The sequence below is a fragment of the Oncorhynchus mykiss genome, chromosome 7 (assembly GCF_057628025.1).
Source record: "Oncorhynchus mykiss isolate SJ-2025 chromosome 7, ASM5762802v1, whole genome shotgun sequence".
In the NCBI taxonomy this organism is placed as follows: Eukaryota; Metazoa; Chordata; class Actinopteri; order Salmoniformes; family Salmonidae; genus Oncorhynchus; species Oncorhynchus mykiss.
In genome coordinates, this window is record NC_143028.1 from 48086396 (window position 1) to 48111590 (window position 25195).

The following is a 25195-nucleotide window of genomic DNA, read 5'->3' on the forward strand; positions in this document are numbered from 1 at the left end:
AGGAAAAAAATGGTTATGCATGTTGTTGATGTTAGTTCCAGGGGTTGGAACCAAGATTCTTTTCCCATTGTTTTGTTCTGAATAGAATCATATTTTTGGGGGTTCTGTTCCATTGTTCCGACCAGCAAAATAAAGTTTTGAATCGGTTCTAACAAAAAAGTAACGGTTTATTAAGTTCCTTTCTTGTCCTTTTTAAACCTCTGAATTTTTATTTAGCACAACAATAAATTACTTCACCAATGGCTTGTACAGCTTGCTTTGGAGGGGGCAAAGCAATATACATGCATTGGACAGACAAGTGCAGTGCAGTGTAGGGTGCGACTGAAATTTTGCAGGTGAGGAGAGGGCTGGACATGTTGTTATGACGTTATCTGAACTAGGCCCACAGAATGATACCTATGGAGGAGTGGATTCTATGAAGGAACTTTGAATGTTTTTGAACTTCAGAGATTTGGCTGAACTAATGTTGGACCAGTGCTAGCCCTTGATCATGATTCTAAGTTCCATTACATTACACATAATGCAGCTAGCGAACAAGCTTGAGTGTGCAGAGCGGCAAGAGAATTTAAAATAAAAACACATCTTACATTTTTGTAGTTAATAAATCCAACATGAAACGTGATAGCTATAGTATCCTTAACTAGCATTGAAAAAGTGAATCCATTCTTCTCTAATAAAAAAAATCTCAGAAATCTAATTTCTGAATCACGCCTGTAGCTACAGTATACTGTGCATGCCTAGGAGGGAGGGGGAGGAAGCCTACACACACAGGCAAAGATTTTCTATGCAAAATTCCAGTTGCGGTTTAGGTCTGAGAATGTTTTTGAATCAAATACAACGCTTAAAATGTTTAATGTACTGTATTTAAGACCAGTTTATTATTAAATCACCCATTCTGATACTGACTAACTCCTTATTTAGAGTGAGTTCACTGGCTTTGAGTGTTGACGTACAGTGTGGACATATCCACATACATAGTCATTCTAGCGTCGTTTAAGACCAGTGGCAAACCAACATAGAGAAGAGTTGCCGCCCTGAGGGACACTGCACACATTTAAGTGATAATGCCCTCGAAGCGGCGTTTGGAGGATATATTGGCACGGGTGTTGTTTGTCTCGGACCCTCAAACCATGCCAATATATCCTCCAAACACCAGCTTCGAGGGCATTATACTTTTATATAACGGGTTACCAGCATATTTCAATATTTTTATTAAACATTTTGATGAATTTATTCATAATATTTCATCCTTCCACAAGATATAGACCCGACACAAATCTAGGGTTGCTACCCAAGCCAGCTGGTTGTTTGTTCTATTGGTTTGGTTGCGAGAGACACGACCCAGTTCTGCATCTATGGACGCGACCCAGCAGTTCATTCTAAATGTTCCATTGCCATACTGGCTGGCAACATTCTTATCCCTTGCTTGCTAGCTAGCCAACTACAACTAACTTAAGTCACTTCAAACAGTGCAGCCAGAATAACAGCAAAGTAGCTGCATTTGCGTTTGTTTAAGCTGTTTTCTAGTGACATTTGGATACATCCATAACAATGAGATAATGATTTGCGATTTCACCTGGCGTAGAAAATGTGCTCTCTCGTCAGGACACGTGTTCAGAGGAGCTAGCCAATAACACAGCTAACACAATCACTTCAAACTGAAGCTGGAAACCTATTCCCCCTCAGGAGACTGAAAAGATTTGGTAATGGTCCTCAGATCTGCAAAACGTTCTACAGATGCACCATCGAGAGCATCCTGACTGGTTGTATCACTGCCTGGCATGGCAACTGCTCAGCCTCCGACCGTAAGGCACTACAGAGGGTAGTGCGAACGGCCCAGTACATCACCGTGGCCAAGCTTCCTGCCATCCAGGACCTCAATACCAAGCGGTGTCAGGGGAAGGCCCTAAAAATTGTCAGACTCCAGCCACCCTAGTCATAGACTGTTCTCTCTGCTACTGCACGGCAAGCGGTACCGGAGCGCCAAGTCTAGGTCCAAGAGGCTTCTAAACAGCTTCTACCCCCAAGCCATAAGCCTCCTGAACATCTAATCAAATGGCTACCCATACTATTTGCACCCCCCCCCCCCCCCCCCTCTTCACACTACTGCTACTCTCTGTTGTCACGTATGTATAGTCACTTTAATAACTCTACCTACATGTACATACTACCTCAACTAACCAGTGCCCCCGCACATTGTATCGGTACCCCCCTGTATATAGTCTTGCTATTGTTACTTTACTGCTGCTCTTTAATTACTTGTTACTTTTCTCTTATACGTATTTCTTTTTTTAACTGCATTGTTGGTTAGTAAGAATTTCACTGTAAGGTCTACTGGTTGTATTCGGCACATGTGACTAATAAAATTTGAGTTGAAAGACAGAAAACTAGTTGCACTTAGTTTTGTTTGACCCGTTTTCTATTGATAGGTTCTTTGTATATATCCATAAAAATTACACCGATTCATGATTTTCGACTGGCTGAGAAAAGCTGCCTCCCTGTCTCATCCTGACACATTAATTACTATGGGATATCTGGATCGAATTTGAATATTAAAACAATGTCGCAAATGTCGGAGAAACAGAAAGATTTACACAAATCTCCACTGTTGAAAACTAAATAGTTAGTCTGAAAGAAATGTGAGATAATGTCTAAATGCTTTTTATAGTGGAGATCAAGTTCATGAAGTGGCTGGGCTGATGAGACAGTGGATTGCACAGTCAGATGGAACAGAGTCAATTTTAACGTCATAGATTTAGCCGGTGGTAACTTGTGGAATAGACACCGGCTTTAATGCGGTTTTATATCAGACTGTATACAACGGGTATGACAAAAAATGTATTGTTACTGCTCTGATTACGTTTGTAACCAGTTTATAATAGGAATAAGGCACCTCAGAGGTTTGTGATATATGGCCAATATATCACGGCTAAGGACTATGTCCAGGCACTCAGCGTTGTGTCGTACTTAAGAACAGCCCTTAGCAGTGGTATGTTGGTCATATACTGCATACCCTCGGGCCTTATTGTTTAATTAGAGAAGCTTCCATTGAAGAACACTCTCGGGGTTATATTGGATAAATAACTCCAACCATGTGATGTCATAGCAAGTGAGTTTCTTCAATAACAACTTACGATCAATAACATCAAAGGCTGCACTGAACAATAACCTCGCGGTTCCATGCTGTTTCTAATTAGTGGAACACACCCATAATGTCCCATTCATTCACTTTAACAAGTTAATTTGCTCATGATAAGAAACTATCAAAAATAAGCATGACAAAATAATGCTAGAAAATTAAAGTGAAAGACAAGAATTAAGTGATGATGGTAGAAAGAGAAAGAAAAAATAAAGAGTGAGTGAGGCCTTTAGTTCCCGGCCCAGCCAGGGCTGCTGTAGTAGGGCACTATAAAAATCGGTTTTACTTTTTGCCGGAATCTGTTTTTACCCCAAATTCTGTTTACTTGGTTTCTGTTCACCTAGGTAATTGCTCTCAAAAATCACACTTTATTTTAATAGAAAAACAACTAAATTCAATGTTCTAAGTCCGCAACAACACTTCAACCACTTCATGTCCGGGGAAAAATGCTAAGACATTTTGATTTTGGGCACCAGCCAGAGACCATTGTTAGGTTAGCAATATTTCTATAGAGCTCATATGACTGCAGAGTTTGCAAAACAAATTGATATCATTCTACCAGGTAGGCATAGGCTACTTTGTAGATAACAATTAATTGAGAAAGCCTTTCCATCTCGACCAGAAGATGATCATCATTACCATCATCGCTAAAGTGTACACATACATACCACACACACTCATGTTCCGTTTCAGAAAATTGCAGGAAAATACGAATCACTGATGCATTTTGTTAATGTCTTATGTTTAACTTTGACAAATTAATGCATTTTCTGCATTTTATATTGTTGAATTATGTCTGAATGTCTAGATTCTGTGATTGAGTCCACACCGCAGATTTTTATAAGGGCACTACTGTAGGCTGACCTGGGTCTTTGTTGTCAGACGGTGGGAAGCGCCGCCTTGGCCTCTCGTGCTGAATGCTAAGCAGCACTGCCATTGTCTGGGGAGTGCAGCAGTAGCCGCATGCACCGGGTTTCTCTCTTGCAAACAGGAGTAGCAACTAGCCCCGCCTACCCACCATCTCAGCCTACACACACACACACACACACAAATCCCTTCCATTGGGAGCAGAGGGCAGACAGAGAATAACATGTTCCCACACTCTTGACCTCAGGGAGGCAGAGGGGCAGACACCAGGAGGGTCAGTGAGTTTAATGACATTGTTTTTCTATAGACAGAGAGGAATCTGCATAGTTTGATGCATCTTATCTGTCACCTCGCAGTTGTAGCCTAAACTTTTCTTTGCTCAACCTATAACAATAATGCCTAAGTGGTGGTTATATGGCAGAATTAAGTTATGGAACCTGTTAGGTACCCAGTTGACATACAAACAAATATAGTATAAAATTGAAATATAGAAATGAAAGCTGCAAAAGGCCTGAAGAATCTTCCATTATCAGACTGTGGAACAGTCCCACCTGAGCGCCCCGGGGCATGAAGGAGACACAGTTGACCAAGATGAAAGACTAATGAATATGAATCTAGACAACAAGCAATGCAGAGATCGCTGAGACACAGAGCACCATTGAACAGAGCTTGTAAATCCAACATCCTACAATGTGAATGAAGCGGTGATACACTAATTAAGATCCTTGGAACACCCTGGATACCACAGAAATCCTGGACTGAAGAACACCATCACTGTTATGGGCAGAAGCAGGAAGCTAATTCAACCCAATCCTCAAACCACCTCCATAAATAAAACAGGAGGTGACAGTACGACTTCACAGATTAGCATGAATAACAACCACAAAACAGCAGCATGTGCACTCTGTACACAATACTTCCATTATGACTGGACATTAGATTAAAACATCTTATGATTTCAATCATAAAAAGCCACTAGGATAGATGCTAACTTAAAAAAATGACCATTAGCAAGTATCCATCTCAAATGGATTAGGACTCAAAGTTGATATTCACAAAGTCCGTGAAGATCAAGTAAGGAATTGTTTTTAGGAGGTCATATTTGGAAGAATAATTCCACTGGGATCAAAAGTGTTGACAGGGACCAAGGGTTTCTGAAGTGAGGGAAATGTTCTTGATCCATTTGTTTACAAAAATTATATTTGAATCATGCCACATTATGTTGAAGCTACGCAAACTGGACAGAAAGGTAGCTGTCAAAAGAATCCAAAAGCCACGAGTCTCAGTACGCAGTGATTTTAAATAGCTAGCTGGGCTTACTGAATATAATTCATACAACCATGAAATATGCACAATTAAACATATCCCTTCCTACAAATAAAATAGGTATAAAGGAAACTGGATCAGACTCGTTACACTAGTACTACCGTGCTACAGTAACGTAGCATACATTGCTACCAACAACCATATGCCTGGCGACACTCCCCTGTCAAGATGGGCATACCGGTGTTGCACCGGCTGTCATCTACTACCCGGTGCAACTACCTCCTACATAGATAAATAACAACCGGTGTTAGTATCCCTTCTATGGAAACCGGGGAGGGGATCCTAGGCCCATGTAACTTACTACTAGCTAACATTCACTCATTCTTGCTAGCAAGAATAACTCATGTTACAGTTTTAGGGTGATGGCTACATTTGGTTAGCTGGTCCACCCAAAACATTCATCTCTCACAAAGACTGCCCCCAATACTATAGTTAGCCAATAGGCTAGCGGATTAGTTAGCCGCTGCTACGTGTTTTCAGTTGCAAATGAACCTACCTCTCTAATATGAAAGTGGCTGGCTAGCTAGCTACCGCCGGTAAACGAAACAAAGCCGGTGGCCCTCTAGCAGTTAGTTGAGCCTACGCCACCTCGTCAAATTGAGTGTGATGTTAGTTAGCCAGCAGTTTCTGATCCACATATGCACACGTTCAAATTACATTGCAATTGGCCAACAAAATGCATCAAAATCAATTATGTGCAGTTTAGCTACGTTGCCTAGCTAGTTTAGCAAGTAACGTTAGTCAACAAGCTACTAATCTGTTAACTAGCTAACATTAGCCAACTACCTAGCTAGCTAATTGTTCCCTCCTGCCAATAACGTTACTAGCCAATAACCCAACCAATAACGTTACTAGCTAGATACCTAAATGTGTTTCCCCCGAATACCTGACCAAGAGACGCCAGGGGCATTCTTGCCGATGAAGGATACTGAGGTGGCGGCACGGCGTTCGACTGAGGAGCACCTGGGGCTCCCGGTGGTAAAGACACGGAGGTCAGGGTAGCCCGCAGTTGGCTCGACGGAGACGGGACAGTTCCAGGTCCACTTACTGCGACAGTGGCGGGTTTTTGGACTATTTTCGTCGGCAAACTCATTGCAAAAAAACAAAACAATACACTAATAAATACTGATACAAAATATATCTAGCTTGCATAAATATAGCTAGCAAGCGTTTGATATTATTGAAGCAGGCCGCAAATCCTTTTCCCGACAGGGCTAGCTATTAGCAACGCAGAAAAGCTTTTTTTCATGGAAAGTCGCTGTTCGGGTCTATGGTGTTATTCATGGGGACGGTGGGAGGTTTGCCTCCCTTGCCCGTCCAGGACCTCTGCAGATCCGGTTCAGTTCTTCCGAGCACTGTCACCGGTGTCTTTCCTCCTTCGATAATTTAACATTTGTTATCAACAACTGATTTTTCTATAGCTAGCTAATCATTTTTCCACGGAGATGAGAGACTTCGTTAACATGGCGTTGTGGCCACTTCCAGTCCGGCAGGACAGACGATTCGACAATTCTCGTCCAATTACGGGTATGTTCGGCTTACCTAGAGCGATCGAAAATGACGCTTAATTTGTTGCATCCATGTGGCCAAAAATCATCTAGTCTACTATACTGATGAGCACTGCATTATTCTTGTTCTAATAAATAACTATGCTTGGTGCTATTTTTAAAGAATGCATGGTATTTATTATTTTAACTGCAGTGTCTGTCTTGAAGTGTGTGTGTAAAATAAATCATTTTAGTAACGAGGCAAGTCGGTTAAGAACAAATTCTTATTTACAATGACGGCCTACCGGGGAACAGTGGGTTCAGGGGCAGAACGACAGCCCGGATATTCGATCCAGCAACCTTTCGGTTACTGGCCCAACGCTCTAACAACTAGTCTACCTGCCGACCAATGCTACGTTTATGGGGTCGTTCTCAAGAACCGCTCAATAATGTATACAAATGTAATCAGGTTCAGGTACTGTAATATGTACACATAATGAAAATGATGTATTTACATTCAAAGACCGTGAAGTCAAAACTTTCTGGTGGATTGTCCTGTACTCAGTACTGCATTGTTTGTGTGCAGCGACATCTGTCGTTAATAACCATCAATTTACGTACTTTTTTCTTTCTAAGTAAAAAGACAGAATTTTTTTTTGTGTTGATATATGGATAGTTTTTATTTGTTTTGGAATCAACAACTATAAAAAGTCCCTTTGAAGCATCAGACGAGTCAAAGAAAAAGATGGGCATACAAAAGAATGCTGACAATATTTTTATTAGATTAGAAAAATAGTTTTATGACACAAAAGCCTTGTCATGCATGAGCAGCTCCAGAATGCGAAAACACTTTGTTATGTGACTTGTTCGATGGTCAATACATCCTTCACAAGTTTCAGGAATTCTCTGATTGAAAACTATTCAAATAATATGTCCCTTATCATATCAGGCAATCAGCAATTCGGAGTATCACTTCTTTACAACATCACTACTGTATAAACTGGAGACATTAAGCAATCAGACTTTACACAAATGATGATGTTGTGTTAGGTTTGTTGATGCAGAAATTACATACACATAGCTTATTGAATCGGGTCAATCATGGGCAATAATAAAATATGACTTTTACAATCTACTTGACTTGTATTCTAGATATGATTGACGGTTTCCTCTGGATTATATTGTTTCAGTCCAAATCCAGTAATTGCAACTCGTCATTCTTTTGCAGTCTAAAAATATACAATAAGTGAAGACAACATATGGAGGTGGATTGATCAGATACAAATTGTAACAGTTAAAAAAGAAACCGACAGAAAATAAATATCACTTCCTGTTGAAAAATAAGGCATATGACAACTCCACATAAAACCTGATTGAGAGAAGTTCCATTAGTTTTCCCTTTTTTATAACAATTTCTTCGGTTTCCAGTGTTAAAATTGTTCCTCCTTTATATAAACATAAAGGCACATTTTCATAGAGTTTAATTGGGAGAAAAGGCAGCTTTCTAAAACAAATTGTCTTTATGAAGAGAGTTGGTGCTGGTTCAACCTACAGCCCTCATAAAGACCCTGAGAAGGGTAAAGTGGGTAAAACAGATGGATTTTTAGTGGTATCAAGACAAATGCTCTCCTTCCTTAGAGACTTTGCCTCTATTTTGCTCCAAATCCCCAATGCCCATTTTGCCACCTGCCGTACCGACAAATGGGTAGCAAAGCATCACCAAAGCTCACACTTGTGTTTAGGGTTCATGGGGGAATCTGCCTTGCAGCCAAAGTGCTCAGAGAACTCATGGGAATTGGAGATGGTGCCAATAACTCGAAATCTTGATGGACTGTGTGGATCTGTGATGACGCCCTCATGCGAGCTTTCCGGAGTCCGAACTGAGCACCATACCTACATATAGCAGGATGCACAGACACACATATTAAGCATTTCAGAGTGAAAAGTCCTTAATTTACATTATCAATGTAATAGGTCATTATAATTAATACATAACACTGTTTAAGGTAGGCATGCTAGAGAATGCATTACTAAATTTGCCACAGACATGGATATACTTTAAGTGGCACAAACCTGGGCAAATCCAACAAAAAATAATTGATGATTGGTCATCCCCAGGGCAGGCAGGGTGGCCTCCTCTCCATTCTTTGCAATCCAGTTCATATAAGCCTTCAAAGCAGACAAGGGTCATATTACTGACAGCATGCATTATCCTCCTCTCGCCATAGAGAACAGTATGAGAAAAAAAACTGTAGAGACTTTCTGCTCGCCCTCAGCTTTATTTCCTCCTCAGTCCTCACTAACAGACAGCGCTCATGCAGGTCCCCCTTTCTGCCATATGATTGGCTCATCTGCTCCATAACCTATGACTTTCAGTTGACGGAAAGAATGTTTGAGAGCTCGCTCTGAGGCTGACCAAGCCACCTGTTGCATTTCCAGGCTTTGCTGTGATGTAGGCAACCCCGTTTTTTCCACCACAGAGTAAAGACGCGACCCACAATGACCCAATCAAGTGAACAAGAAAACATGAAACGTGTGTCATAGTTCTGACCTTCCAAATACTGCATCTCACATTGATGATTCCGAAATGTCTGCACATTTACAGTACGTGTGTGTATAAGTTGAATTGCTCTTGCTCTTCATATTGTCAACTCTACTTTCTTCTATCCCACCCTAACAACACCTCTCTATCATACACACCTTGTAGGCAGCCTTCAGTCCACCATTGTCAGCTATGTTCTCTCCCAGGGTGTGTTTTCCATTGAGGGGTTCTTTGTTGATGCTGTAGTTACTGTACTGCTCCACCATACACTGGGTCTGCTTCTTAAAGGCCTCCACAGACGAGTTTTTCCACCAGGAGCGGAGGTTCCCATCCTTGTCGTACTCCCTCCCTTTAACATAAAATAAAAATATGCCGTAGAACTAGATTACTCATTTAATATCGTAATGTATCACGTTCGGTGGGATGTTTTTTGGTGGGATGTTTACAACAGACTATAATATTTTTTCATTCTTTTTTTTAAGAGAAAGGGCAGACAAGATTATGCAGTCGAGATTCTGGTGAATTTGCAGGGGTCAGCTCGCCCTGTAATCAAAGTGTCTCCCCTGCCATGTAAGTATACAGCCTTTATTTAAAAAAAATAGTATTTTAGTTTGTAGCAAAACTTCTTATTTCCCATATAAAGTAATAAGAATTAAGACAATACAACTTGTATTAAAATAAAAGATCTTACCTTGGTCATCAAAAGCGTGTGTCAACTCATGTCCCATAACTACACCAATTCCCCCAAAGTTCAGGGCCCTGGAAATAGATTCAAAATCCTTTCAAGTAAATAAAAGCATTAACTTGCAATTAAATTCTTGGCTATGTGAAGACACTCAAGGAGACACACATACTGTATACAATTGATGAAGTATGGCGTGCACATGTGGTGTACCTGTATTTGTGCCTGAAATGGGGACGTATTAGGGAACTGTATAGGCTGAAGAGGGAAGAGGGACCTACTTTGGCCAAGAGCGGCTGTAAAAAGGAGCTTGGAGGATTCCTGCTGGGAGCACCATCTCATTCTTGGTGGGATTGTAGTATGCATTCACCGTAGGAGGGGTCATGCTCCACCTGTGTATGCAAGACATAGGATATAACACCAACTGAGCACAAAAGTCTGAGATCAGGGTGGTAAAAACCAGTATTTGACTCTCCCCTATCCCCTTCGCTAGGCTGTTGACTTCAGATCAGTGTGAAAGAATGAGAACCCTGAGCTACTCGGCTATGTAGTGAGAGAAAAGGATCAGTACAGCTGAGGGATATTGGTTCCCGGGGAACGTTTCTGGATGCCAGCAGTATTCCTTAGAGCCAGAATGGGAATGTGTCCCTGTCAGAGCATTTGACCTCCTCTCTGGAGAGGCGAGCAACAGGAGGGTGAGGGCTGGGTTATAGACACTCACTGGTCTCTGTTGGGGGTTTTCCTCAGCTGGTCCGCAGTCACTCTGGCAGAGAAGTTGTAGTACTGCATGACATTTTGGAAATACAGGTCAGACCCCACCTCAAACTGAGAAAGAGAGAGGAATCAGGTTAGAGAGAGAAAGAGGTTTACACACAAGCAATGCAAACAAGAGATACTGTAAGAGCAAATCAATTTCTATTGGTCACATACACATGGTTAGCAGATGTTATTGCGAGTGTAGCAAAATGCTTGTGCTTCTAGGTCCAACTGCAGCAATATCTAACAAGATTGACAACCCTCCTCAATACTAGGGTTACAGTAAGACAACAAAGAGTTGTGTATTTTTTATCAACTTATGATATGACATGGACAACTTCATAAAACAGAAGTATGCATATTTATTTTAATTACATATTTACCTACATCATTGAACACTTTGTCAAGTTCCTTGGGGTCCATGATGAATTTTGGATATCCAACCATGTTGTAAATGGCATCAGCCTATAACAGAGCAGATGAGGTGAATTGAGACAGATGCTAACACCAGATGGCACTGTAGAGTTTGTTTCACGAGCCTTACGCTAAACATGACCATTATACCAAAAAGGACTATTACATTTACATTTGAGTCATTTAGCAGACAATCTTATCCAGAGCAACTTACAGTTAGTGCATCCATCTTAAGATAGCTAGGTGAGACAACCACATATCACAGTCATAGTAAGTACACTTTTCCTTGATAAAAGTAGCTATCAGCAAAGTCAGTGCTGGCAGGAAAAGACAAGTGTTAGTGCAAACAAGGCAAGGGTGTTCTTTTTTTCTTTTTTTGTGGACAATGCTTTATGTGTCCTGCCGGGCAATCTCTTATGGAATACAATTGAAATGCTATAGCTGTAACAGACACAGCATGTTAATTATGAGGCAAGAAACATTTCCATAGTTTGAAGGTCAGTGTAATGACAATTCCTTCACTCTAACAGTGGAAAACATATTTCTGGCAGTTATTCAAAGCAACTTGTCTCGCCCACCTTCTCTTTGGCTGCCTTTTTGGTCTCCTGGTCCATCCAGCCCACATACTTCAGACTATCCTCAAATGCCCATTTGATCTCAGAGACCATATCCTCTGCCTGACAGACAGGGAAAAGGAAAGGCATGTCAGAATCTCACCCAGGGGCAGCTCACAGTGGAGGTAGTGTGTGAGTGGGTGATACCTTGAAACACTTACAATGGCCTTGCTGTCCTCGTCAAAGGTGGCTTTGACAAACATGGCCCCGAGAGCAAAGCCGAGGGCACTGTCCGTGTCGCTGACGCACAGCTTCCAGCGTGGAGTGCAGCTCTGAAACATCACACTGAACACATGAGAACTATGACACCACACTACCGGAAACAATTACACCACCTACACACAAAAACACTGACATCGCCTAAACACACAAGATAGAACTGTCTCTCAGACTATACAAAGTATATACAAATACTTGAAAACACTGCATGATCCTAACACAGCATCAGTCTTTAACTGTATTAGATTTTATAATGCCCCTCAAGCATGAAGTAGTAGTGTTGGTTTTGCAAATGAAGCAAACAATCTTTCCTTGGAATCCTTTACCTCAAGGCGAAGCCAGGCCTTTATCAGAGTGTGTAGGGAGACAGCACATAGCCCTCTAAAAGGGATGACTGTTGTTTTTGTGAGATTCTCAGAGATTGGCAATGACAGAACACTCCCCTCGCCCCCCAACTTCCCCTCTCCTACTATAGATATTAGAATCCAAACTGAGACTATGCAGCCAGGGGGAAAGGAAGAGGCCAACAGAGTGGAAACGGGTGAGCAAGAGACAAATAGGTGTAGATAAAGGGGAAATAATGACAGAGGGAGTGATAGAGGTAGAAAGGGAAGGGTGCTAATAGTGTAGTGTGGATGGTCTCAGGAATTGTGCACACACATTTGCAAACACGCACACACAGGACGAGAAAGCACTTGGTATGTTTTAATAGTGTGACCCCAACGGAAATCTAGCTCAGATAAGGGTTTGGATAGCTGGGACCCCGACAGCACAACACAACACAGCAGATAGCTGTTAGCAGCAGACAGCTAAGGGAAAAAGCTGTCCGGTCAATAGAATGTGTGTCTAGTGATGACAGTGATAGCTACTAAAGTATTTTCTTATCAGCTCCTTGTTTAATTAAGTTCGCTACTGACAAGTGCACATCTTAATACCTTCTATCTATGCAAATTTCCGTTTACAGTGTACTTTATAGTCACATAGTTTCAGCCACTCATTTATTTTTTATCTGTGCTATAAGCAAATATAGCTTAACTCTGTTGACTGAAGCAGCAGGAAAAGTCAGTCCCCTTGAGTACTCTTATCTGAGGTCTGTTGCCTATTTACCTGCCAGCTTAAAGCACTGACATTATCTCCATCTCTCTCTCTCACCTTCTTGGTTCCATACATGACTTCAAAGAAGCGCTGCTCAGCATCCTGGAACTTCTGGTCCAGGATGGACACCATCTTCCTCAGCACCTTCATGATCATGTAGTTGTTCAGGATGCTGCACAGGTAGGAGTATATTCATTCATTACATCATTCATCACATTAACATTTCAGGAAAGGAAGCAAAATATTATATTATATATGTACAGTGGCAAGAAAAATTGTGTGAACCCTTTGGAAATACCTGGATTTCTGCATAAATTAGTCATAAAATTCAATCTGATCTTCATCTAGGTCACAATAATAGACAAACAGTTTATACTAATAACACACACAAAATTACACGTTTTCATGTCTTTATTGAACACACCGTGTGAACATTCACAGGGCAGGGTGGAAAAGTATGTGAACCCTTAGATTTAATAACTGGTTGACCCTCCTTTGGCAGCAATAACCTCAACAAAACGTTTCTGTAGTTGCGGATCAGACCTGCACCGCAGTCAGGAGGAATTTTGGACCATTCCTCTTTACAAAACTGTTTCAGTTCAGCAATATTCTTGGGATATCTGGTGTGAACTGCTCTCTTGAGGTCAGGACTCTGACTGGGCCACTCCAATAGGCGTATTTTCTTCTGTTGAAGCTATTCTGTTGTTGATTTACTTTTGTGTTTTGGTTCGTTGTCCTGTTGCATCACCCAACTTCTGTTGAGCTTCAATTTGAGGACAGATAGCCTTACATAATCCTGCAAAATGTCTTGATAAACTTGGGAATAAATAATAATTTTGATGTTGGTGAGCCTTTTTTCCTCCACATATGTGTGTTCTTTCCAAACAATTTAACTGTAGTTTCATGTCCACAGAATATTTTGACAGTAGCACTGTGGAACATCCAGCTGCACTTTTGCAAACTTCAGACGTGCAGCAATGTTTTTTTTTGACACTTCTTCCGTGGTGTCCTCCAATTAACACCATTCTTGTTTAGTGTTTACGTGTCGTAGACTCGTCAACAGAGTTGTTAGCATGTTCCAGAGATTTATGTAAGTCTTTAGCTGACACTCTAGGATTCTCCTTAACCTCATTGAGCATGCTGCGTGGTGCTCTTGAAGTCAACTTTGCAGGACGGCCACTCCTAGGGAGAGTAGCAACAGTGCTGAACTTTCTTTATTTATAGACTATTTGTCATACTGTGGACTGATGAACATCAAGGCTTTTATAGATACTTTCCAATTAGCTTTTGGAGAAGTCATTGGCGTAGTGTCACGCCCTGACCTTAGATATCTCTGTTTTCTATATATTTTGGTTCAGGGTGTAACTAGGGTGGGTACTCTAGTTTTTTTTGTATGTCTAGGGTTTTTGTATGTCCAGGGTTTTTGTAGGTCTAGGGTTTTTTGTATATCTATGTTGGCATGATATGGTTCCCAATCAGAGACAGCTGTTTATCGTTGTCTCTGATTGGGGATCATATTTTAGGCAGGCCTTTTTCCCACTTTCTGGTGTGGGATCTTGTCTATGTGTAGTTGCCTGTCACCACTATATTGTATAGCTTCACGTTTCGGTTGTTATTTTGTTAGTTTGTTCGGTGTTCATTCTTTTAATTAAGAGAATGTACGCATACCACGCTGCGCCTTGGTCTGATCCTTTCAACGAACGTGACACCTAAGGGTTCACATACTTTTTTCAACCTACACTGTGAATGTTTAAATTATGTATTCAATATAGACAAGAGCAATTCAATAATTGGTGTGTTATTCGTTTAAAACCTGTCTAGGACTGGGGTTCCGCTAGCGGAACCAACAGCCAATGAAATTGCGGGGCGCCAAATTCAATCAACAGAAATCTCATAATTCAATTTTCTCAAACATACAAGTATTAGGAACCATTTTAAAGATATCATTCTCGTTAATCCAAACACCGTGTCCGATTTAAAAAAAGCTTTTCGGCGAAAGCAGAAAATATCATTATGTTAGGTCAGCAACTAGTCACAGAAAGCATACAGTGATTTTCCAAGCAAAGAGAGGAGTCACAAAAAGCAGAAATATTGATAAAATGAATCGCTAACCTTTGATATTCTTCATCAGATGACACTCAGATGACACATATCCGACCATGTTGGAGTCAACATAAGTCCGAAATAGTATTATGAATATAAATATTCACTTACCTTTGATGATCTTCGTCAGAATGCACTCCCACGAATCCCAGTTCCACAATAAATGTTTGATTTGTTCCATAAAGTCCATAATTTATGTCCAAATTCCTCTTTTTGTTAGGACGTTTAGTAAACAAATCGAAACTCACGAGGCGCGGGCATGTCCAGCGGAAATGTCGGACGAAAATTCCAAAAAGTCATATTACTGTTCGTAGAAACAAATCAAACGATGTATAGAATCAATCTTTAGGATGTTTTTTATCATAAATGTTCAATAATGTTCCAACCGGAGAATTCATTTGTCTGTAGAAAAGCAATGGAACGAGAGGTAACTTTGTCATGACCGCGCATCACGAGACCGAGGCTGCAGGCAGACCTCTAACTCATTCCCCTCTCATTCAGCCCCCCTTCACAGTAGAAGCCTGAAACAATGTTCTAAAGACTGTTGACATCTAATGGAAGCCTTAGGAAGTGCAAGATTACCCATCTCCCACTGTATATTCAATAAGGGCGGAGTTGAAAACCTAAAAACCTCAGATTTCCCACTTCCTGGTTAGATTTCTTCTCAGGTTTTTTGCCTTCTATATGAGTTCTGTTATACTCACAGACATCATTCAAACAGTTTTAGAAACTTCAGAGTGTTTTCTATCCAATACTACTAATAATATGCATATATTAGCATCTATGACTGAGTAGGAGGCAGTTTACTCTGGGCACGCTTTTCATCCAAACGATGAAAATGCTGCCCCCTATCCATAAGAAGTGTTAAGCACACTATGTGTGTCTATTGTTCTGACTTAGATGAAGATCAGGTCAAATTGTATGACCAATTTATGCAGAAATCCATGTAATTCCAAAATGGTTTACATACTTTTTCTTGCCACTTCAGTTTGCATAATGTTTTATAATGTCACCTGTGCTGCTCAAATAATATCACTGCTGGACCGATATGAAATCTTACATAAACCATATCATCCCAATGGTTACCTTAATTACATAGTGCTGTCCATCACCATTCAAATATGAATAATGAGTGGAAGGCAGGGCTAGAAAGTGGTTTTAACCTCTTGTTAGTGCTGGCAATGAGGTCAGAGACCTTCTGGAGGTAGTCCTTGGCGTACACCACCACAGGCTCTGAGTCATTGAGGGGTACAGGAGCAAACACATCTGTGAGATAGGGCATCCAGTCCACCGCAGGAGCCAAGGTCTACAGAAACACAAAGAAACAATGATACGGTCAACATATCTACTGGTGCACCTGTCCTATCAGATACAGTGCCTTGCAAAAGTATTCGGCCCCCTTGAACTTTGCGACCTTTTGCCACATTTCAGGCTTCAAACATAAAGATATAAAACTGTATTTTTTTGTGAAGAATCAACAACAAGTGGGACACAATCATGAAGTGGAACGACATTTATTGGATATTTCAAACTTTTTTAACAAATCAAAAACTGAAAAATTGGGCGTGCAAAATTATTCAGCACCCCTTAAATTAATACTTTGTAGCGCCACCTTTTGCTGCGATTACAGCTGTAAGTCGCTTGGGGTATGTCTCTATCAGTTTTGCACATCGAGAGACTGAAATTTTTTCCCATTCCTCCTTGCAAAACAGCTCGAGCTCAGTGAGGTTGGATGGAGAGCATTTGTGAACAGCAGTTTTCAGTTCTTTCCACAGATTCTCAATTGGATTCAGGTCTGGACTTTGACTTGGCCATTCTAACACCTGGATATGTTTATTTTTGAACCATTCCATTGTAGATTTTGCTTTATCTTTTGGATCATTGTCTTGTTGGAAGACAAATCTCCGTCCCAGTCTCAGGTCTTTTGCAGACTCCATCAGGTTTTCTTCCAGAATGGTCCTGTATTTGGCTCCATCCATCTTCCCATCAATTTTAACCATCTTCCCTGTCCCTGCTGAAGAAAAGCATGCCCAAACCATGATGCTGCCACCACCATGTTTGACAGTGGTGATGGTGTGTTCAGGGTGATGAGCTGTGTTGCTTTTACGCCAAACATAACGTTTTGCATTGTTGCCAAAAAGTTCAATTTTGGTTTCATCTGACCAGAGCACCTTCTTCCACATGTTTGGTGTGTCTCCCAGGTGGCTTGTGGCAAACTTTAAACGACACTTTTTATGGATATCTTTAAGAAATGGCTTTCTTCTTGCCACTCTTCCATAAAGGCCAGATTTGTGCAATATACGACTGATTGTTGTCCTATGGACAGAGTCTCCCACCTCAGCTGTAGATCTCTGCAGTTCATCCAGAGTGATCATGGGCCTCTTGGCTGCATCTCTGATCAGTCTTCTCCTTGTATGAGCTGAAAGTTTAGAGGGACGGCCAGGTCTTGGTAGATTTGCAGTGGTCTGATACTCCTTCCATTTCAATATTATCGCTTGCACAGTGCTCCTTGGGATGTTTAAAGCTTGGGAAATCTTTTTGGATCCAAATCCGGCTTTAAACTTCTTCACAACAGTATCTCGGACCTGCCTGGTGTGTTCCTTGTTCTTCATGATGCTCTCTGCGCTTTTAACGGACCTCTGAGACTATCACAGTGCAGGTGTATTTATACGGAGACTTGATTACACACAGGTGGATTGTATTTATCATCATTAGTCATTTAGGTCAACATTGGATCATTCAGAGATCCTCACTGAACTTCTGGAGAGAGTTTGCTGCACTGAAAGTAAAGGGGCTGAATAATTTTGCACGCCCAATTTTTCAGTTTTTGATTTGTTAAAAAAGTTTGAAATATCCAATAAATGTCGTTCCACTTCATGATTGTGTCCCACTTGTTGTTGATTCTTCACAAAAAAATACAGTTTTATATCTTTATGTTTGAAGCCTGAAATGTGGCAAAAGGTCGCAAAGTTCAAGGGGGCCGAATACTTTCGCAAGGCACTGTATATATATATATATTTAGATTTTTTAATCAGCAGGTATGAATACAAAGCAGTAAGAAAGACCTTGCAGAAAGCACTGTTAAACCAAAATACAATCTATGCGAATTGCACTTTCATTAACACATCTCAATCTGGGAGTCATCTACTGTAGGTTTGTATCTAGTGATACTGCAGGTGGATATCTGGTGTTGACATGATGCTTGGATCAGCTGAAGCAATAGAGAGATGGGTACTGACCGCCAGATCCTTTGCCTGGATCTTATGGTAGATGAGCTCCTCGTCCCTTCTCTCCTCCTGGGGTACGGTGATGTTGGCCAGGGTGGTCTCAAAGTCCACAATCTCCTGCATCAGCGATCTGGACGTCTCCTCTGAGCCCCCCAACAGGACCCCTAACTCCACCAGGAAGTCTAGGTACGCATTCAGATACTGCCGAGATCAAGTGGGAAGCACAGGGGGAGAAATGTTGGTTAAATTAATTTAAAAACACCATCCAGCGCTAGGAAAATACTGACTACTACAGGCACAGAGTTATCCCCTGAGCTATACATTCTTTCTATATTATTTATACATGGTCTGTCCAAGTGGGGTACTGTAGGGTTTGTACTGCCGATTTGGATATTTTCTATTCCTAATGAAACACATATCTAGCGTGATACGTTTCTCAGTATAGTGTACAAATTTATAAAGTTAAGTTTCCTAATTTAATCAGGCCTCTGCATCAAGGCACTGATCTATTTCATGTCCTCCCTTACCCTGTCTGTCATCATGCTACAATCCTTAAGCATATTCACCACAGTGCCATAGTGCGGCCGCCTGTCAGTACCTTTGCATTGGCCGTTTTGTTAAGGTAGTAATCCCGTGAGGGGAGCCCCAGCCCGGATTGATCCACCTGTAGGTACGAGGAACAGTTCATGACTACCATCTCACACTTCATTAAAACATTTCAGCACTCTCAGCAGTGAGCCTCTTTCTTTGATAGTATAGTATTGCAGGATCTACTCTACAGTATACTGCAGCTTCGATTAACCTTACAATTTCTAATGTCCCTCTGCACATCTTTTTTTTAAAAATAGCATGTAAATGTATATGTCAATCCTCTCTGAGCAGATCTGGGGATAAGTGATGTTTGATGATATTTCTGACAAATGTAAATAGAATCAAAAGCTAAAGGAGTGAGGAGGCCTGTGGGAGTAACTGGGCCTACAGCCACTGAGCCTTTGAGCCACTGGGGCCACTGGCTCTTCTCTCACCTGGATAATATTGCTGTTGGAGCTTTTGGAGTCAGTGCTGACAAACACAGTGAAGAATGGGGAGCAGCGGTAGTTGGCCGACACTGTGCGTAGAACCTCCTGGAAATTGTTCTTGTCCCAGGAGCCGGTTAGGGCCCATCCCCCCGTCTGAAAGAAAAAATGTATGACCTCCTTCAGAGAGAGGCTCACTTAAAACCTGAGAGGTGGTCATCCTTTATATCAGGGCATTGGATACATTTAGGGTAATTAAATGTATAACATAAAGAACATTTTACACATCTATTAGCACATCATAAACATAGCTTCTATGTGCATAGCGCTATGGCAGAAGACTGGATGGGGATGCCTCTTGATGAGCGAACTCACCTGATTAATGAGCTCTTGTAGAGGCTGAGCCCCTAACTCCTCAATCTTAGTCTCATTCATACAGGCTTTGTAATACCTCTGGGCCTTTTTCTCAGCCTTGCTCAGCCCCTTCATGGTGGTGTTCTCTGCCAAACACAACAGGTTTCACAGTTAAGTCTTCAACAAACATATCTTACATTACAGTGGGATAACAAAAATATAGAGAACAGTGGGCCAATAAGAACTAGCTAACTGTTTGTTTATATTTCTCTAGGCTGTTAAGGGTGAGAGGGGCAGCTAAGGTCACCCCACTCCGTGAGGAGAAACCTTACCCAGCAGGTGCTTCATGACGGCCATGTTGCGCTCCCATAGGTTGCTGAAGGGACCCCAGCGGGACTTTCCCTCAGGGAGGGGGTTGTTCCTCACCCATCCCCCACAGGCAAAATTGTAGAAGTCATGGCAGGGGTCCACCGAGTGGTCCAGGGCTCCCATCACAGCACTGGCCACAGTAATGCATGGCTCCGTCAGACACATACCAGGGTGAGCTGCCAACAGGGAGTGGGACAAGACAACTAAACATACTCGATCAGATACCTCTTATAGGCACTGTGCTACTTCAGCCTCAACATGGACAACACTATTTATTTTCTTAAACAGCCAGTATATTTCAAGGTCCTTCAATAAATAATTCAAAATATGTCACGACATGGATGGAAATCATTATTTTCAACGGGTTACTGAAAAAAATATATAACCTCAAAGAAAAATTACTTTTCCTTCTCTAAACTCCTACAGAAATAAACAGTGAAATTGAAGAGAGAAGGGCTCGAGAGGTTGTGCCACAGACAAGGTTACTGTCAGCCATTGTCCCACAGTTCCAACAGCTGGTCCTGATGCACTGCTCTTGCCCCTGGCCTGCACCTGTCACACCTGAATGTTCTCCACAGGTGCAGCGTATCAATCACCCAGCCAGGCCCATCTCTCTGGGTTCCCTGTCTCATAGACAATGTTGAGGCACGGTTGTATAAATTCTCAGCAGGCCATTGTCCGATGCTGCCATTGGTTCTAAGATGGGCATTCGTTGGCTTTGACGTGATTGCCATACATTAACTGGCTGTAAAAGCTGAAGTGTAAACGGATGTTCATGGAGTATTCTTTCTCTTTCACTGGACTGAATAAGGAGATGGATAATACAGTATTTTATTAGAAAGTGCTCTGGAATTTTTAAGGGCTTAGTTGCAAAAGCTGATTTACAGCCAAGGGGCATTTGGCAAATCCCTTTATGTTATTTTGGGAGAAGATGTGGAAAACATCTTTATATCTTTAGAGGCATAATAATTAATGACCCAAAGTCTAGTTGGTGCATTCTCATTCTGTCTCGTGTCTATGTTTGAGGCTATGTTGTACATAAGTGTAGGTTTCTTTAAGGACAATAAGTTTAAAACGTTTTAATCAATGATCAACATAGACATGAGACAGAATGAGAATGCACTAACTGGACTTTGGGTCATGAATAACAGGAGCTGAATAAAAGGAGTGGAAAGTGAATGGTGTAGTAAAAGCACATTCTTGTGTCGGTTCTCATAACAGACAGCGGGGGATTTGTCATGTGGGCTGATAGGTGGTTGAATAGGAGGAAGAGGCATTTGCTTCCCTTCTCAAAATACAAGGAAACTAATACTGAGCCGAGAAAATCTTTCAGTTAAGATTTGTACCCAGGAACATTTTGTCAGATTATATGAACATAAAAGAGAAAACCTAGATTGTTTGGTCAATTCTTCTCAGGATTATTTAGCCAAATCAGGCTTAACAATCTTAGCCACTCACTCTCTTTGTAGAAGATCCCGACAGTGATGAGTGAGAAGAACAAGGCAACAGACAGAGCACACACTAAGACCAACAGCCTCCTTTCAGTGTGTGTCTTCTCAGCCCAACACCTGGGACCAGGGCCATGTCGCAGTGTCACCTGTACAGAAACACACACACACAGCAATGAGCACCCCAGTGTCATCTCCATAGACACACATACACTGGTTACTGTGTGTAATGGTTACAATGATTGGTATACAACCCTTAACCACAGTACTCATGCAAACAAACCACTCTATGTTCTATGATCCTATGATGAATGGTTTCTTCTTTCTGGTCATAGATGATACACTGAACACCAGAGGCAGAAGTGCTAATACTGTGTGACTAAAATGTATTGGTTATGGTTGAAATGACTCACATGATATATTACAATAGATAATGGCTTCCACACAATAATGCCTTTCAACACCCCTCTATATAAAGGTCATGAATTCATATTTTGTTTCTTTCTTTATAGTTCTTCAGCCGGCATCATTCAAATGCATTGTGCCTCTGTCCCAGATAAGGGGAAGGCAGAGCACTAACCACAATGGATGAACTAGGACATGGTCATGTTTTTTTAAATGTCAGCCTGACTGCGTTTACTGAAAGCTCACTTGAGTTTTAGATCTGCTCAATTACTATAGCAATTAATGTGGCTTCGCATCACTGAGCTTTACACACACCGCAAAAAACATTTATCCTAGACCTGTTAAAGAATTAGATTTAGTCCCATTAACTAAGGCAAAGTTCAAATGTCACACTGAATGTGAGCAGCCCGTGTGACAAAGCCGCCACAGGCTTCCCAATCCTACAGACTTTGAGGTTCGGGTGGGTTTGAACTTGTAATCTGTATTGATGTGTGCAATTGAGAAGACTTGTAGTTAGACATGTGTGAAGCCACTGACTCAGACAGCGCAGGTCCATTGTAAAAACCTGTTTTGGTTTCAGGTACATAGCTACTGTTGTTGTAGCCTCTAAAATGTTTGCCAACAGTGTCTTCAGTATACCTTTCTCTATCTATTGATATGTTTGTTTCTATGATAATCCCAAAAAAACATTAATCCACAGTATGTGTATGTTGTTCTGCATTCTCCTACTTAATCAGTTGAAGGATCCTGCACAGGGGTTATTTCAGAGTTATAAGACTGTTGTATTCTGCTGGGCTCTGCAACTGATTATACAGGATTTTTGAAGCACCCAGAAATGCAGATACTATATGGGCCGCTGTAAAGGGTAGTTTGTTTTATAAAAGGGTTCCTCCTGAGACTAAAGTCTTTCTCTTCAAGTAGCCCTTAATGTTAAACGTAGCACATGGCTGACAGAGAATAGCAGGCTGTCAGGAAATAGCATGGCGCTCATAGTCCTCACAAAGACAATAGAAAATCTGGAATTTGATTAGCTCAATGGTTATGAATTTCTTTGGAATGGAATGTAATTTGTCATACAATGTAAGCAGATCATCACATAACAACAAAAGAAGCAGAATGAGTGCATCTCTAGACAGGCTTGGCATTTGTCAGAGTTTGTCGAAAATGTTTATACAAAGGAATGGTTGTGCCTACCTGCATGGCAGAGGAGGGGTAGATCTCATCTCCGGTGGAGTCCACCAGGTCATCCTCGTCCAGAGTGGCCCTCTTGTACGTGGACATCTGAAAGGTCAAATGCAGAAAAGACTCCCTCAGTGCTTCCATGCTCCTCCAGGCCCTTCTCCTTTCCTTTGTCAGGATGTGTGTGACGTTTACTCTTTAACAGTCTTTGGGAATTCTAGGTATGGTTTCACCCTCAGATCCATCAGGAAGAGTCTCTGTCTGTCTGCTTTGGGTTGCTCCAGTCCAGGGGAAGGAATATTAAATTCTCTCTTCACCTCTCAGGCACACACTCACCTCCTCCCTTCCCCCTAACCCCCTACTCAACAACCCCCCTGGGGGCTGATCTCATGGGCACCGTCAAAACTCACCCACTCAAAAAGTCCTTTAAAGGTTTACAAAGAGCCCTTCCTCTCAAGCAGCTATGTTGTTCTGCTCAGCCTTCTGTCAGTACACTCTCCTCAGGAGCTCTCACTAAGCCCAATTTAGCCAAACGAGACAATACAGAGGGAACTCGCAAAAAACAGGAAGCAGCATTGACTTGATCGACGGGCATGACTGAGTGTGAGGGTGTGTAAGAGGGAGTGTATGTGCATTCCACAGTGGTTTCATTTCGATTTAGGGAGGGAACTTTTGTAGGTTAGTTCACTCCCACTCTCCAATCCATAGGGCTAGACCAGAGGGTGGAGTCTGGATAGAAACACTCTTCCACTGCATGCTTTCAGTTGTTGCCTGGGTTACCGTCACCTGATAGGCATGACAGTTGATTGTTCTTACCCTGTCTAACCCTTCACCCAGAAGGATAATGCACTATTTATTTAAAAAATTGTATTTTACTACTGAGGTAAACAGCTGTAATTTAAGAGTGTAGTACTAGTTCTTCTCATTTTACATTTGAGTCATTTAGCAGACGCTCTTATCCAGAGTGACTTATATTTCTCCTGTTATCAATCTATCCATGACACTTTCCCCTAGCCTACAACAAGCGTAGTTACTTTCTCCTATAACTCCTGCCAATGGCTCTGCATCTTCAGCCTCCATGGACAGCAAATAGGCAGCTCTAACTACTAGACCAGCCAAGCCAAACCCCGCTTTCTAGTACATGGACAGTGCCAGTCAACCCAACTGGCAGTATCACAGGTCAACCCTACTGGCAGTATCACAAGTCAACCCTACTGGCAGTATCACAAGTCAACCCTACTGGCAGTATCACAAGTCAACCCTACTGGCTGTATCACAAGTCAACCCTACTGGCAGTATCACAAGTCAACCCTACTGGCTGTATCACAAGTCAACCCTACTGGCAGTATCACAGGTCAACCCTACTGGCAGTATCACAAGTCAACCCTACTGGCAGTATCACAAGTCAACCCAACTGGCTGTATCACAAGTCAACCCTACTGACTGTATCACAAGTCAACCCTACTGGCAGTATCACAAGTCAACCCTACTGGCAGTATCACAAGTCAACCCTACTGGCACTATCACAAGTCAACCCAACTGGCAGTATCACAAGTCAACCCTACTGGCAGTATCACAAGTCAACCCTACTGGCAGTATCACAAGTCAACCCTACTGGCAGTATCACAAGTCAACCCTACTGGCACTATCACAAGTCAACCCTACTGGCACTATCACAAGTCCCTAACAGCGCAGCGGACAGCCACTAGTGTTGTCTTAACCTCCACAAGGCCACTCATGCAAAATTCCCCACCGATGTCCACACTGATATACTTGGCTCTCCCTAACGAGGTCCTGCCTAGACCCATCATCACCCTGTGGAGGGACCGTTCTGATGAGTGAGAGATGGTGAGAGAGACACAGAGGGGATGAAAGAGGTTAGAAAAAGACTGGGAGAATACTTGTGGCCACCACTTTTTTCAGTGATTTCTAAACTACATTTCCAGACTAAAG

At 41.7% G+C, this 25195-nt stretch overlaps 2 protein-coding genes and 1 long non-coding RNA gene across 37 annotated transcripts in view; 1 reads left to right on the forward strand and 2 right to left on the reverse strand.

The window, feature by feature from the left end:
* Positions 1-7087, reverse strand: part of LOC110527996 (eukaryotic translation initiation factor 4 gamma 3) — a 71728-nt gene extending 64641 nt beyond the window's left edge. For 19 of the 34 annotated variants that reach the window (XM_021609745.3, XM_021609744.3, XM_021609742.3 and 16 more), the window contains exon 1: positions 6262-7087. In XM_021609745.3, the coding sequence (XP_021465420.2) occupies positions 6262-6425 (164 nt within the window). In that variant the 5' untranslated portion in view covers positions 6426-7087. The remainder of the gene's footprint in view (positions 1-6261) is intronic. The other 15 variants (XM_021609746.3, XM_090241201.1, XM_090241202.1 and 12 more) reach the window with 4 other exon arrangements.
* Positions 6593-13894, forward strand: LOC149982573 (uncharacterized). Its single transcript, XR_016497299.1, has 3 exons — positions 6593-6859; positions 9844-9931; positions 13227-13894. It is a non-coding gene; the product is annotated as an uncharacterized LOC149982573 (long non-coding RNA).
* LOC110527997 (endothelin-converting enzyme 1) overlaps positions 7582-25195 on the reverse strand; it is a 29718-nt gene continuing 12104 nt past the window's right edge. Inside the window, exons 2-19 of one of the 2 annotated variants that reach the window (XM_021609749.3) lie at positions 23258-23344; positions 21669-21807; positions 20174-20386; positions 19863-19987; positions 19497-19643; positions 19070-19135; positions 18484-18672; positions 16408-16550; positions 13199-13313; positions 11989-12099; positions 11792-11890; positions 11187-11264; positions 10765-10868; positions 10325-10435; positions 10053-10120; positions 9520-9710; positions 8893-8988; positions 7582-8712 (exon numbers count right to left, since the gene is read on the reverse strand). In XM_021609749.3, coding sequence (XP_021465424.1) covers positions 8536-8712; positions 8893-8988; positions 9520-9710; positions 10053-10120; positions 10325-10435; positions 10765-10868; positions 11187-11264; positions 11792-11890; positions 11989-12099; positions 13199-13313; positions 16408-16550; positions 18484-18672; positions 19070-19135; positions 19497-19643; positions 19863-19987; positions 20174-20386; positions 21669-21807; positions 23258-23344 — 2259 coding nt within the window. In that variant the 3' untranslated portion in view covers positions 7582-8535. Of the gene's footprint in view, positions 8713-8892; positions 8989-9519; positions 9711-10052; positions 10121-10324; positions 10436-10764; positions 10869-11186; positions 11265-11791; positions 11891-11988; positions 12100-13198; positions 13314-16407; positions 16551-18483; positions 18673-19069; positions 19136-19496; positions 19644-19862; positions 19988-20173; positions 20387-21668; positions 21808-23257; positions 25027-25195 lie in introns of those variants that run through there. The other variant, XM_021609748.3, reaches the window with a different exon arrangement.